The following is a 13,549-nucleotide window of genomic DNA, read 5'->3' on the forward strand; positions in this document are numbered from 1 at the left end:
ATATATATATCAACAGTGCATGACTTGGAAGATTAATGTAGAAAAATGTGTGATATGAAGTTAAACCTACAAAGGTTTAGTTCAGCTTTAGTATCAAGAATTATTTCTCACTTTGTACTGAATCAAAACGAGACGTTTTATATTAGGAACGCTCACTGTCGGTGAAGGACGAGGACTGGCTTGGTTTGTTGCTACAACTGAAGGTTTTACTTTGAATGATGATAATTGATATTTCTAAGTTTGAACAATTTGTGATCTTTATCAATGTTAAACCTTTAGCATTCCCCATTTAAACTAAGAATAACAGAAAGCTGCTGGCAAACTGCAAAACAAATAATTAAAATGAGAAAAGTGTCTGATGACATAATTGTGTTAGAAATCCCACAAATCACAGATCTCAAATATGAAGGAATCAGTTTGATGCTAATTGTTGTGGACTCAAATGATCTGATCTGATGACGGAAGAGATTGATGGACTTTATTTAGCTTTGAGAAGAGCAGGAGTTGTCAGCCGGAATCTTCAGGCGGAGGCGGCACGTGCAGTTTGCTGGCAGAGGCTGTAGGTGGAGGTTTGACCTCAGCTGTCTACCAATCAATACCTACCTATCAATACTGTGCTATCTGCGTACCACAACCTTTTTTATTAAATCAGTGTTATCTTCACACTATAAAATAAGAGTCTGTTTACTGCTGGAACACGCCCCCAGGACATCATAATGAGATCGCTCTCATTAAGATGTCCTGGGAGCTTCTTGTTGACAGCAGAGTCTATAGTTCCATATTTACGTTTTATATGAAACATTAAATGCGTTGAAATAACGTCTTCGTGTAGACCACTTATCAACGGCCAGCGTAATATGATTTTGGAGAAATACGTTCAAAGTAACCAAAATCGTGTCTCTTTCAACCTACAACTGAACAAACCATCAACATTTTAAAAGAAATTGGTGTTTTGTGACACGTTGATATTGTAACCGTAATTTAGCCGGTTGAAAAGACGGTGAAAATAGGTCTAAGACGTTCAGACCCCATTTCAACGCGTTTTCAACCAGAAATCAACAAATCCGGGTTAGTGCTCACTGGGTAACTTCAGTATTTCATGATATTACTGACATTAACACTTTTCTATAATCTCTGATTCTCAGTATGATCTCATGATTTTTCTGTGATCAAATTGAGTAAGTTTTTTGATTCTGATTCCATATTTCAATTTCATATACATTTAATTTCATCATACATTCTATTGTCAGCTTACAATGTATATAAGTTATGTTATTATTCGATATTTATGTATTCATTGTTTCTGGTTTCCTGTTCATGGTTTTATTTTGTATTATTGTTGAAAACAAGGTTTATGAATGAGTCTTACCTTGTGTTCGTGGACCTAAACACAGCTATTTCTGTCCCCGTTGATATATGAATTGATTTGGTCACACTACACTGCATGACAATGACGTTATTGAATATGTTTGTACTGTCTTTCAGCGTTGCACTTTGTAGGTCCTTTTCCTCATAATAACGACATCTTTCCTCCTGCGACCCAGCTGTGGGTCCCGACCCAGTCTTTGGGAATCACTGCTGTAAACTTCTATTGATCTGCAAACACTTTTCCCTCCACAACAAGCAGTAGTGTATGAATATTAAAGCAAAGAGCAAACTTTGATCCCAGTGAAAACATCCGGCCACATGTAGAATCCACTGGTCTGCATTAGGAGGCCCGACTACAAGCTCTGATAGCTTTACTTTATGAAGAGGAAGCAGCAGAATCACCGTCAGAAGTTCTGATACCAGACGGAGACAAACGTGGAATATATTGTGTCACAGCATTTGGTGTCATCACTGGAATGAATTGGTTATATTTGTTGCCAGCGGCACAGAACCACCAGAGCACCGTTTAAGTAAGTTATACATGTATGTAAATATATATAAATCCATTTGAATGTTTCAGCTGATAAGTGTTACAAACCATTTCAGAGGAGCGCCCAAAAGCTCAGGTCAAGAGGACACGGACAGAGAGCTACTCGACTCCATTAAAGCATTCATGTCGTGTTATCTGTGATTGGAGATGAAACAGATAGAAATATTGCTCCCCTCACACTCCTGATGGTGTAGCTTTAAGAAGCTTCACTTTAACTGGAAAAGTTCATTGGCACTCCTTGAACTGTGTCTCTGCTGCTCCTGCTACATCTGGAGGAACATGTTTGTGAGCGGGAGGAGGAGGAACACCCCAGCAGACGATGATGACGATGACGACGTCAGTCCTCGATGTCGGGCAGCGAGGTCACAGGAACCCGGCGGAAGAAGAAGCTGGATCCTCTGAAGAGGTGACCCTGACAGGAGGGGACACATACCGGCTGTAAATGCTTTGGATTACCTACGACTGACATCTTCAGTACACAATAAGAGTATCAGCCTTTAAAAGACCTGCTCAGACTAAAGGCTGTGTGTGGATGTGGAGGTTCTGAGCTAGAGGTCAACCCATTTAGCCAAATAACCGGTGCAGACAGGACCTCGGCAGGAGTATTCATGTCATATCTGATCGCTGTTCAGTCTTAATTCTCCCCAGGAAAGTTGTCTCTTGAATATATAAAGCAACACTATGAGCTTTTTGTCCCCAATAGAAGACAAAGCTAATCCTTCACATGTAACTTTAACTCACTCCTACCTTTGTGTGCAGCAAGCCGGAGTGCAAACACCTTTTCTTTCACCGCATTGAAAATGCTTTTAAGAGCTAGGCGCCAACAAATATGGATTGAAGTAATCGATTTTGTTCGAACGTGTGAATTTTGGAAATGATTACCTCGATATTTTTTCAATACATTTTGACTTTTAGACTTTACAAGCTCTGGAGTTATTGGAAATGTTTGGATCACACGAGTTGGACACAATCCTAGGCAGCCACCACTGGACCAGTGCATCGCCCGCTGTAAATAAATAGAACATATTCCAACCAAATCACACTTCAGGAGATTCTCTTACGAATGATTTAAATTCAGAGTGACAAAACTGGATTATTAAAAATGCCGAATGCAAAAGTAGCCCCACGTCATAAACAGACTGACGTCCCAGAGATAAATACACTTCTAAAAAATAACCGTTATTTTCATGGTTATTTTAATGTTCAGGTCCAGATTCATATAGGCTATTTATTTAGCTATTTATAATTTACGACAGTGGTTTCCTGATCCAAACTATCAATATTATATCGGCCTTTACCAATCGGCCGACCTCTATTCTAAACCTTTTTGTTTCAGATGTTTAAACGAAGCACAGCCCTGAACTTTACTGTAAAAACACTGAACATATTAGAACAGGATCTAAAAGGATGTAAAGATGTACCTCTGTGTGTGAATGCTACATTTCATTGACTCATTATGAAAACACATAATACATACATAACTTAACGGAGTATATTTGGGATTTGCACCTTATTGATATTTGATATGAAATCTTTGCACTCCTTCCTCCTTCCTGTACACAACCACCTCCCTTGGGATAAATAAACTACAGCTACGAGGATCTGTTTGTGTCATTGTGATGTCACTGCATTTGCTAGACTGTACTGTACTTTGTTGCTCAGGTGATTCCAGCAGTGCAGCCAGGACGTGAAGATGGGGGAGCGAGGAGGAAGACCTGCCACCAGGCTGACAACACAAAGCACAAGCAGTCAGACAGATACAGTACGAGTACAAAGCCTGAGACGCGGTCAAACTGAAGGAGATTCACTCTCAATATACTTGTATCAACTTGTTTATTTGCAGAACATGAACCCCCTTTACTTCACTACGCCACCTGTTTTTCTCAGGTATGAGCTAACAGACTGAATGAACTGACTGCATGCTGGAGAGTAAGATACGGAAGCCCTGAGGGCCAATTGATCGCACTCGTTTTCTCTCCTGTTTATGACTTAAGAACAGGTGAAATATGGTTTTGCAAGGATAATCTTTTTAAGTTAAAAATGAATCTGCGAAACAGGTAAAGAAAAGTTTTTGCAGATGTTTTTTTTTATTTTTATTGTCAGCATGAAGCGTTGAGGCTCAAGTGCACCACTACCCCATGTTCTAAATAGGACTAAAGGCTTTCATACAGGAGAGTTTATACACATTTATATATTGTGTGTTAACAACTTATGTACCATTACTGTCATGTCTTTCTTTTGGCTAAAAATGTATTTTAATCAGCGCTAATCTTACTTTCACAATAAATATGACAACAAACAGTTGATCGTGACAGAGAAATATTCACTTACAAACACGTTTGATTAAAAAATAGATGATCCTGAGAAAACATTTATTTGACCTGTTCTTAAGACACAGGAGAAGAAAGTCACTCAGATCAGACTCAGGGATGCTTTCAGGGCTTCCGTAGTGAAAGGTCCATCTGGTCCCTGAGTATGAATGTGTGAATGCAATGTTTGAAAGAATGACTCACCCACAGTTGTTGACTGCCATGAGATCAGCCACCAGCATGAACGGATATGTTAGAACACTCACTGCAATCTAGAGGAGAACACGCTCCATGAACATGAAGAAACGTTGCATACGAGAAACATTTCAAACAGTTTGAATGTTGAACTTACGCCCATCACAAACTTAGTGTAGCTCCTTATGGCTGAGACCTGACTGAACTGCAACAGAAGTACAAGCAGAGAGGTGAAACAGCACTTCCTTTAGTTTGCATGCATGAAATAAAAAGATACATCTATAATAGTTGTAGAGCTGAGTAACAACTTTACAACATTTTCACTGCGGTGAAAGAGGAGTAAGTTAAAGCAACATTTGTATATGCGTTATATATGAACTGCAAACGGGTCGGATGGGACACGAGTACATCTCGTCTGCTGACTGGGACCACAGAGGTTCAGCCCATATCTTCTAACCCTATGGTTGTAAAAGGTTAAAACTATATCAGCTTCTTTATACACTCATTTGTATCAGTAAGAATGAGAGAGTAAACACATAGCAGCAGCTTGTTTTCTTGCAGCATCAGAGAAGGTGATGGACTTACACTCTCGTCCACAGCGTAGGTGTTGATGAAGTGAGCCAGGAGGTTACAGCACCACAGGAAGAGCAGCTCTCCCACCACGTGGGGAACGAGACCACTGCCAACACACAACACGGCTCAGCCCGGTGCAGGTCAAAGTGTAGAACACATTTTACTGATGAACAGCGACGTTATGACTCACACATAGAATCCAGCCACTCCTTCCTCCTGAAAAATCTTGACCATGCAACTGAACATCCCACTGCAAATGTGACACAAAGTCCATTAACAGAATGTGTGCAGTGTAAACACCTACAAGCAAGAAGCTCATGTTCAACGTTTCACAAGCTCTGAAAACTCTCTTTTTTTTACAGTTACATGTTTTGTCTGTGAGAAGCTGCTTTTTATCCAGTTTAAAGCCACATGTTTATGATGTAACGACACGCTCGCTGCATATCAGAGCTGGGTTACTTCCTGTTAATGCACATTACACGGAGGGACTTGTATTTATCAGAGGTTACTCTACGAGGTCACTGAATATTCAAGGATCATATATTTCATGAATAACCTCATGGTTGCTTACTTAGTCATGATAATTGATTAAAATAAAGCATTGAGGCATATCTGCAGCATTGTATGAAGTCTTACCCGTACTTGACCTCTCTGCCAACAAACTGGGCCATACACCGCACTGACATCACTGCCAAAGGAAAGCAGAACAGATGATGAGCCCAACAAGCCGTTTCCTACTTGGTTCCATTCCATTCAGCCAGTATGCGACATCAGCTGTAAGGGGACTGACAACATGGCATTTACTGAAGGCCGCTTAAAATGGACGGATGGTCAAATCGTTTCAGAACGATAAAGAGAAGAAGCAGAACCTTCTGCAATGTGTGACTGTTAAAGTGGATGTGTTTGGTGCAGACAGCCTTAATGAGGACGTACCATGAAGAGGATGAGTGGCTACTCTGGACAGGCACTGGATGATCATCTCATGCGAGGTCTGGAGAGAGGAGACAGTTTGAAGAGACGGTGATATAATAATATATACGTTTTTTTGGTACATTGATTAAAAACATTGTTTTCAACAAAACTCTATTTTTCATTTGAAAACAGAAGCCAAAGAACTCATTACATTACATAACATTACAGTCATTTAGCAGACGCTTTTATCCAAAGCGACTTACAATAAGTGTATTCAACATCGGTTTTTGAGAGAACTACTAGTCACCAGAAGTCATAAGTGCATCTCCCTTCCTCAAACAAGCATCTAAGAGCATAAACCAGAGCCAACGTACAGTGCAGAAACAAACGAATGCAATAAGTGCCACAAACTAATATAAAAACAATAAGTGCAATAAGCTAGTATGAATACAATAGATGCTAAGTAAGTGCTAAGCGGAAGGGTAGGCCTTCTTGAAGAGGTGAGTTTTCAGCCTGCGCCGAAAGATGGGCAGCGACTCTGCCGTCCTGACGTCAGTGGGGAGTTCATTCCACCACTGTGGGGCCAGGACAGAAAACAGCCGCGACCGGGTCGATCGGCCGTAGGGACCTCTGAGCGACGGGGCAACCAGTCGCCCCGAGGTAGCAGAGCGAAGTGGTCGGGCCGGGGTGTAGGGCTTGACCATGGCCTGGAGATAGGAAGGAGCTGTTCCTTTCACTGCCCTGTAGGCTAGCACCAGAGTCTTAAACTGGATGCGGGCTCTTACAGGGAGCCAGTGTAGAGAACGGAGAAGGCAAGTTGTGTGGGAGAACTTGGGGCGATTGAACACCAGGCGAGCTGCAGCTTTCTGGACAAGCTCCAGAGGTCTGATGGCTGACGCCGGGGCTCCGGCAAGTAGTGAGTTGCAGTAGTCCAGGCGGGAGATGACAAGAGCCTGGATTAGCACCTGCGCCGTCTCATCAGTGAGGAAGGGGCGAATCCTCCTGATGTTGTAGAGCAGGAATCTGCAGGAGCATGTAACCGATGCAATGTTTGCTGAGAATGACAGTTGGTCATCCAGGGTCACACCCAGGTTTCTCGCAGTCCGAGTTGGCGTCACCACGGTATCATCAATGGTGATGGACAGGTCTCGGTGCGGGCAACCCTTCCCCGGGAGGAACAGTAGCTCGGTTTTGTCCAGGTTGAGCTTGAGGTGGTGTGTCGTCATCCACTTCGAGATGTCAGCCAAGCACGCAGCGATGCGTGCCTCCACTTGAGTGTCCCGGGGGGAAATGACAAGACCAGCTGGGTGTCATCGGCATAACAATGGTAGGAGAAGTCATGCGAGCGAATAACAGAACCCAGAGATGTTGTGTAGAGCGAGAAGAGAAGGGGGCCCAGGACTGAGCCTTGTGGAACCCCCGTAGTCAGCATGCGTGGTTCCGACACAGAGCCCCTCCATGACACCTGGTAGGATCGACCTGTCAGGTAGGATGCAAACAGGGAGAGTGCAGAGCCTGAAACGCCCATCCCCTCGAGGGTGGATAGGAGGATCTGGTGGTTAACAGTGTCAAACGCCACAGACAGGTCCAGGAGAATCAGGACAGAGGAGAGAGAGTTAGATCTCGCTGCGTGAAGCGACTCCGTCACCGCAAGGAGGGTTGTCTCAGTCGAGTGACCCACTTTGAACCTGGACTGGTGAGGGTCCAAGAGGTTGTTTTGGTGGAGATAGGAGGATAGTTGAGTAAAGACAGCACGTTCAAGTGTTTTGGAAAGAAAGGGTAGAAGAGACACCGGTCTGAAGTTCTTGACATCAGAGGGGTGAAGTGATGGTTTCTTCAGAAGGGGGGTGACTCTAGCAGTCTTGAAAGCCGTGGGAAAGCATCCTGAAACAAGAGATGTGTTCATGAGGTGGGTGAGAAAAGGAAGGAGTTCAGTCGCAATAGACTGAAGAAGAGGGGAGGGGATCGGGTCAAGAGAGCACGTGGTGGGGCGGTTAGATGTAACAAGGTTGAGGACCTCATTAGGGGAGAGGGGAGCAAGATAGGGTAAGATGGGGCATGGAGAGGGGAGGGAGAGCTGTGGGGGAAGAGCTGGAGATGGTAGAGAGGGAGAGGGTGGACAGGGAGAGAGTGGACAGGGGGGCTGAGGGAAGGATGATCTGATATCGTTTACCTTCTTGTCAAAGAAGTTGGCGAAATCGTTAGGGAGAAGGGAGGAAGTAGGAGGAGGGGGTGGGGGTTGGAGGAGTGAAGAGAAAGTTTCGAAGAGTTTTTTAGGATTGGAAGCAGAGGTTAGGATTTTGGAGCGAAAGAAAGCAGCTTTAGCAGTAGATAGAGTGGTGGAAAAAGTGGAAAGAAGAGCTTGGAAGTTAAGAAGGTCCCCCGGGAGTTTGCCTTTTCTCCATTTACGCTCAGCCTCTCTTAGGCTCCGTCTGTCATTATAGGATAGGAGAGAGAAGGCTTCAGGGTCAGGGAGAGCAGAGGTAACAGAAGATGAAAGATCAGCCGGGGAGAGGGAGCGGAGATGACTACGGGTAGAAACCATGTGGGTTTCTACCCGTAGTCATCTTTCTAACTCAAATTGTGAACGTTAATAAAGATTAATAAGCTGTGACCGTCTAATGTCAGCTTCCCCAACCGTCGGCTCAAAGAATGACAAAAGAGAACACATGTGATCAAATAAAGTCAACTTCTGCCGCTGCACTTTTCCAGACTGTGTCTGTCTTGAACCGTGATGTGTTACATGTTGGAGAGCTCCTCAAATAGATGCATCTCATAACGGAACAGTGAAAGTCACTGCAAGCAGCTGTTAGCTGGCTATGAAACAGCCTGTTTAACAATGAGCTGCAGGAGTAAACAAGGATCATCACTTATATCTACATAGTTATTCTTAATGTCTGACGATTTACCGCGACATATGACGACGCGATTTTTGCCACGCAGGTTTATCAGAAACAGCTCAGCCTCCCTCCAGCAATACGGCTGGAGGGAGGCTGAGCTGAGGCACGGGAGAACCAGAATCAGGACTGAGAGGAGCAGACCCTGCCGCAGTAAAACAAGTTTTCTTAAAGAGAATCTGGTGCTGGGAAACACTACCGCGACATACCAAGATCTCCAACAGAAAGTACGAGGCACTTGAGTTAGACTCTGATTTAAATAAGTCGGGATGTTACTCAGGAGTAGCTGACCTCTCACCTCTTTGACCACTTTCCTGAGGGAAGTCTGCAGGTCCTCTCTCTTGGAAAGAATCTCCACCTGCTGAAGAAAGAAGTGACATCACTCCACAATATCCACATCTTTAAATGCTTTCAAACAACCTTTTTACCCAAAGACATCTCTCTTATGCCCGACGTAATGGACCCAATTCAAGATCCACTCATATGAGCCCATTCGTTCTTGAGAGAGTTGTTTGACTTCAGAAACAAATACCTTGATTCTGAATGGTTCTGACGTTAAATAAATATGAAATAAAACTGTAACATGACACTGTTAAATCAAGTAAATAACAATCCTTTTTGTTATAACATTCCCTCCTTTTTTCTCCAGCGGTGCTTTTGACCTGTGATGGAAGAACGCTAACAGAAAGAGGAACTTCACAGTAAGAAGACTCAGATACGGAGTGTAGACGCTAGAACCAGGACTGTGTTTGTATGAACTGATCTGTGCCGATTATCCTCTCATTGTATTGAGAAGCACTGTGGAGACATTTGAACTATAGTTTTACCAAATGATGGAGAGACTGTATCATGCAGATGATGATTAAAGGTGATGAGGTCATGATATCCAGCTGTGTGTGATGACAGCTGCTCTGTGCCGTCGTGGAACCTCACAGACATTTGAGTAATATTTGCGTTCTGTGTGAGTCAAGTACACATGAGAAAAACTGTTCAACATAAATATTTTGCTGAGCAAGTTAATTTTATATATATATATATATGTGAATGTTAATTAGTCCTGATGGTGGGCATGGTAGCCCCTACCATCAGTGTGCGAATGGCTGAATGATGACAAGTAGTGTGAAAGTGCTTTGAGTGGTCTGAAGACTAGTACAGTCCATTCACCAGAGCAATGTCTGGGGAAGCAGGGCAGATCCATGGCAGCTGGTTTGTGAGTAAGGACTGGTCATCGCTCCTCATCAGTGGACTGTGATTTGTTTCCAGTGAGACATGACTGAGTCGATATCGTGACTTTACTCCTCTCGAAACATTGAGTTATTCTAAAAATAGAAATAAATTCTAATCCTGTTCTCAGCATATTACGTTTCTTTTAAATAATATATTAAAAAGCAATTATTTCGTAATGAAAAATAACAGATATCGGTGGTTTGGATAACAGCGGACATGCCGTTCCACCACAGCCGTCTCTAATGCACAGCAGGCTGCACACTCTACACTCTACAGAGGCTTTAAACATTGAGGTAAGTTAACTTTACTTTGCCTAAATATTGGAGTAGGAAAAAAAAATCATCGGTCATCCCTTTCAATCGTCGATATACAATCCAATCAGAATTTTATCTTTTCAAAAGCACAGCAGCCTTCATGTCAGACAGTGTACCTGTTTAACTTTGCTCCTGACCACAGTGGAGATGGCGCTGGACACGATGCGAGGCGACAGGCCGCGGAAGAGCCCTCTCTTTCCGTCCACCGTCACAATGTGCTGCGCTGGAAGCACAATTTACATTTACCGTCAGCTGCTGTCAACTTGTCCGACGGCGAGCGATACGACATCGACTACTCCGGCCTCACTCGCTCACCGTAGGAGAAGAAGCCGGGCAGGTACAGGACTCTTCGTCCGAACATAGTGGTGCCCACCGTTGAGGGGAGCGGTTCATGTCCCACCTGAAACAAAGAGCCGGAGATTAAACACAAGCCACAAGGGTGACGCTGACCCAAAACACCACGACCCGTCATTAAGCCGGTTCTATTTAAAAGTTAAAAAACTCATTCATGTGCAATATCAGTATCAATAATCTATGTATGAGCAATATTTCCTACCTCATATGTGCAATAATGTGTATCTGATTATATTGTAATTTTAGCTTTTTTTATTTTTTATGATTTACTTATTTATTATATATTTACTGTTTGATTATGTATTGTACTTTTGTTGTATCGTTTCCTGCTGATGTCTCTTGTTGCACTGTCCACTCTGCTGCTGTATTCCTGCAGAATGTCCCCACTGTGGGACTAATAAAGGATGATCATATTCTATCTTAATCTGTGATGAGGTCGGGCTTTTTCTCAAACAAAAACAGGGTTTTCCCAAATCTGTATCCTGCCTGTCAACAACCGTCTGTCCTCTAATCAATCATTTTAGATGCTGATCACACAGCACAGGTATCACACCAGCCTGCAGGATTTCTGTCAGATGACGTTGTGATCATAAAGTCATGATATTAATCAGGGCAGCCTAGCAGCTTGGAAATGATGGTTAACAGACTCCAGGAGGGACAATTTCACAAGTTTGCTAACTACAAAAAGATGTGTGCCGGTACCAGAGTACACTATGTTGTCCTCTTCCTATTGGATGAAGATACGCTCATACTATCTCGCTGTGAATTAGCTGAGAGACATGACCGACTATACATTTGACCCTGACAAATCAATAGCTCGCCCGTCTTTCACAACTTGTGTGAAGCACAGAAACGATCAGGGAGGTTTTCGGGGGCCGGCTCCCACTGACAGCTGCAGGGTCTTGCACTAGAGTGCTCTGTGCTCCAATTGGTCAGCGAGAAATTCTGGCACCTTAGTGTTTATCAGGATGCTGTGACGCTTCAAAGATGCAGCAACTGTTGTCTTCCACTATGACACACCACACAGGATCAGGTGTAGTGCCCGACGGCCCACATCTGTCCTCATTGGGCTGATGTGGGCTGATGTGGGCATAGACATTAGCTACATTGTGTCAAAGTCTATCCACATGCAAAAGGAGCAGCTATGGAGCCAGCCATTACAACTAGACATGTTGTAGTATCTCATGCACTGTTTCTCTGTGACACTGGTTTTTTATTCAAACATGGTTAAATGCAGCTTTTACGGGACGAGGGTTCAAAGCACACATTGGGATTCTCAGTCAAAACTGAGGAAATATTTGACATGAGAACAATTATGTAAACTTATGTGAAGAAAATGTGCATTCATGTCTGACAAATTATAAATAAGGGCAAAACTGTGGCTTTCAAACCCCACTGGAGCTCCACAGAGAGGCGGTTCTCTGCTATGAAGGTATATTTGTGTCTTTAACAAAACATGTTTTGACAGCAAAGGTTTTTGATTTGCAGCCAAAAATTATAGTTTCATAAGCAAAACTAACAAATAGTTTATTCTCAGTTTATATATTTTTACATACAAACTTGATTTTTGATTGCAGTGTGATATATTTACTCTCAAAACATTATTTTTGTTTGCGTAATACAGTCACAAGTATACCTTCATATCTGCCGTACAGCATCTCCTCTTACCGGAAGAACAGCGCAACGCAGCGGGACTCTTCTGCCAGTTTAACGACCGTGGATATAACGAGCAACAAGCCGGTTGTCGTTGGCCGATACATTGATTAAAAAAAATGTGCATGGGGACGTGGGGGACATTTGGAGGACTCCATAAACGACACAACACAGTCATAAGAGTTGCAGTTAGCTAGCTAACAGCAGCTAACTTACCTGTATTAGCAGCTTCACATACAGCAGCGGATGCGTGAAGGCGGTTACTCCCGCTCCCAGCAGCAGCACCGCGGTGTCCACATCCACGAGGGTCGGTGGAGCATCCTGCTCGACATCGACTGCCTGACCGGACAATTCCATCTTTAATTGCCGTCCGTAGAGGAGGGAGACGGCTTCATGCTCTGCAGGAGTGCCCCGCCGCGGCTGCAATCACACTCTGTTGGAGTGGGAGGGCAACTGAAAAAACAATTTCCGCATTGTACTTTCAAAATAATATGCACTGTTTCAGAGGTAATTTAGGTAGGGACGAAATACTATTGTAATAAATCATACTCGTGTATGAGACAGAGCGCGAGCAAAATAGATGTTTTGTTATGAATATGAGGACTTATTGTTGCTAAAAATAATGCCACGTGACAGCTGAACCAAAACACTTGGGCGGAGTCTGGCTCGTGCCATCACATGAACACACGTGCACACCGCCTTTTTCTAATCTTGTGCAGACAGAGGACCAATCCCAATCCCAATCCTCCCTAAATTGAACGTCTTTTACAGGTTTATTTGGGATTTATAAAAATAGATTGTACGGAGGCAGGCATACGCAAGGTTTTATAAATCTGAATATTTGTGTGGCAAACATATAGAGTGGATCCTACGCACTGTTTTATAAATGAGACCCCAGCTATATACATTATTATATTATTACGTTAGGAAAGAGTGGACCAGGAGGTACCAGAGATGCTTTCATAAAACCGACATTTAACAATAATTATCCGACACCATATAAAAAACAGATAATATATGTTGTCATAACTTTCTTCGTCCCACCTACATCCTTCGGGCTATTTCGGACAAGGAGGTTAAAATACTTTTAGAGAGTCATTCCAATTATATTCTTGTGTAGTCTTTTTCATTTCCGTATCTGTACAATTGAATAGATTATACTTTGTATCTTATAGGAGGTTCATATGAAACGTACCA

General features: G+C 43.1%; 1 protein-coding gene across 3 annotated transcripts; it reads right to left on the reverse strand.

Moving 5' to 3' along the window:
- Positions 1–456: 456 nt before the first annotated feature.
- On the reverse strand, positions 457–12,935 carry LOC142954345 (mitochondrial carrier homolog 1-like). 3 transcript variants are annotated; one of them, XM_076095290.1, is made up of 13 exons: positions 12,569–12,935; positions 10,661–10,745; positions 10,462–10,568; positions 9,103–9,162; positions 5,929–5,986; positions 5,632–5,683; positions 5,186–5,245; positions 5,008–5,101; positions 4,580–4,627; positions 4,432–4,499; positions 3,569–3,644; positions 2,801–2,924; positions 457–2,330 (listed from the first exon to the last, which is right to left on the reverse strand). In XM_076095290.1, the coding sequence occupies exons 1-13, from the start codon at positions 12,707–12,709 to the stop codon at positions 2,182–2,184; spliced, it is 1,122 nt and encodes a 373-aa protein (XP_075951405.1). In that variant the 5' UTR covers positions 12,710–12,935; the 3' UTR covers positions 457–2,181. The 3 variants fall into 3 exon arrangements, with proteins under 3 accessions (XP_075951405.1, XP_075951404.1, XP_075951406.1); XM_076095289.1 differs by having other exon boundaries at positions 9,103–9,165; positions 12,569–12,933; XM_076095291.1 differs by lacking the exon at positions 2,801–2,924 and having other exon boundaries at positions 9,103–9,165; positions 12,569–12,921.
- Positions 12,936–13,549: the final 614 nt, after the last annotated feature.

This window comes from Anarhichas minor, unplaced genomic scaffold (genome assembly GCF_050575085.1).
Source record: "Anarhichas minor isolate MPS153535 unplaced genomic scaffold, ASM5057508v1 ptg000020l, whole genome shotgun sequence".
NCBI classification, from domain to species: Eukaryota; Metazoa; Chordata; class Actinopteri; order Perciformes; family Anarhichadidae; genus Anarhichas; species Anarhichas minor.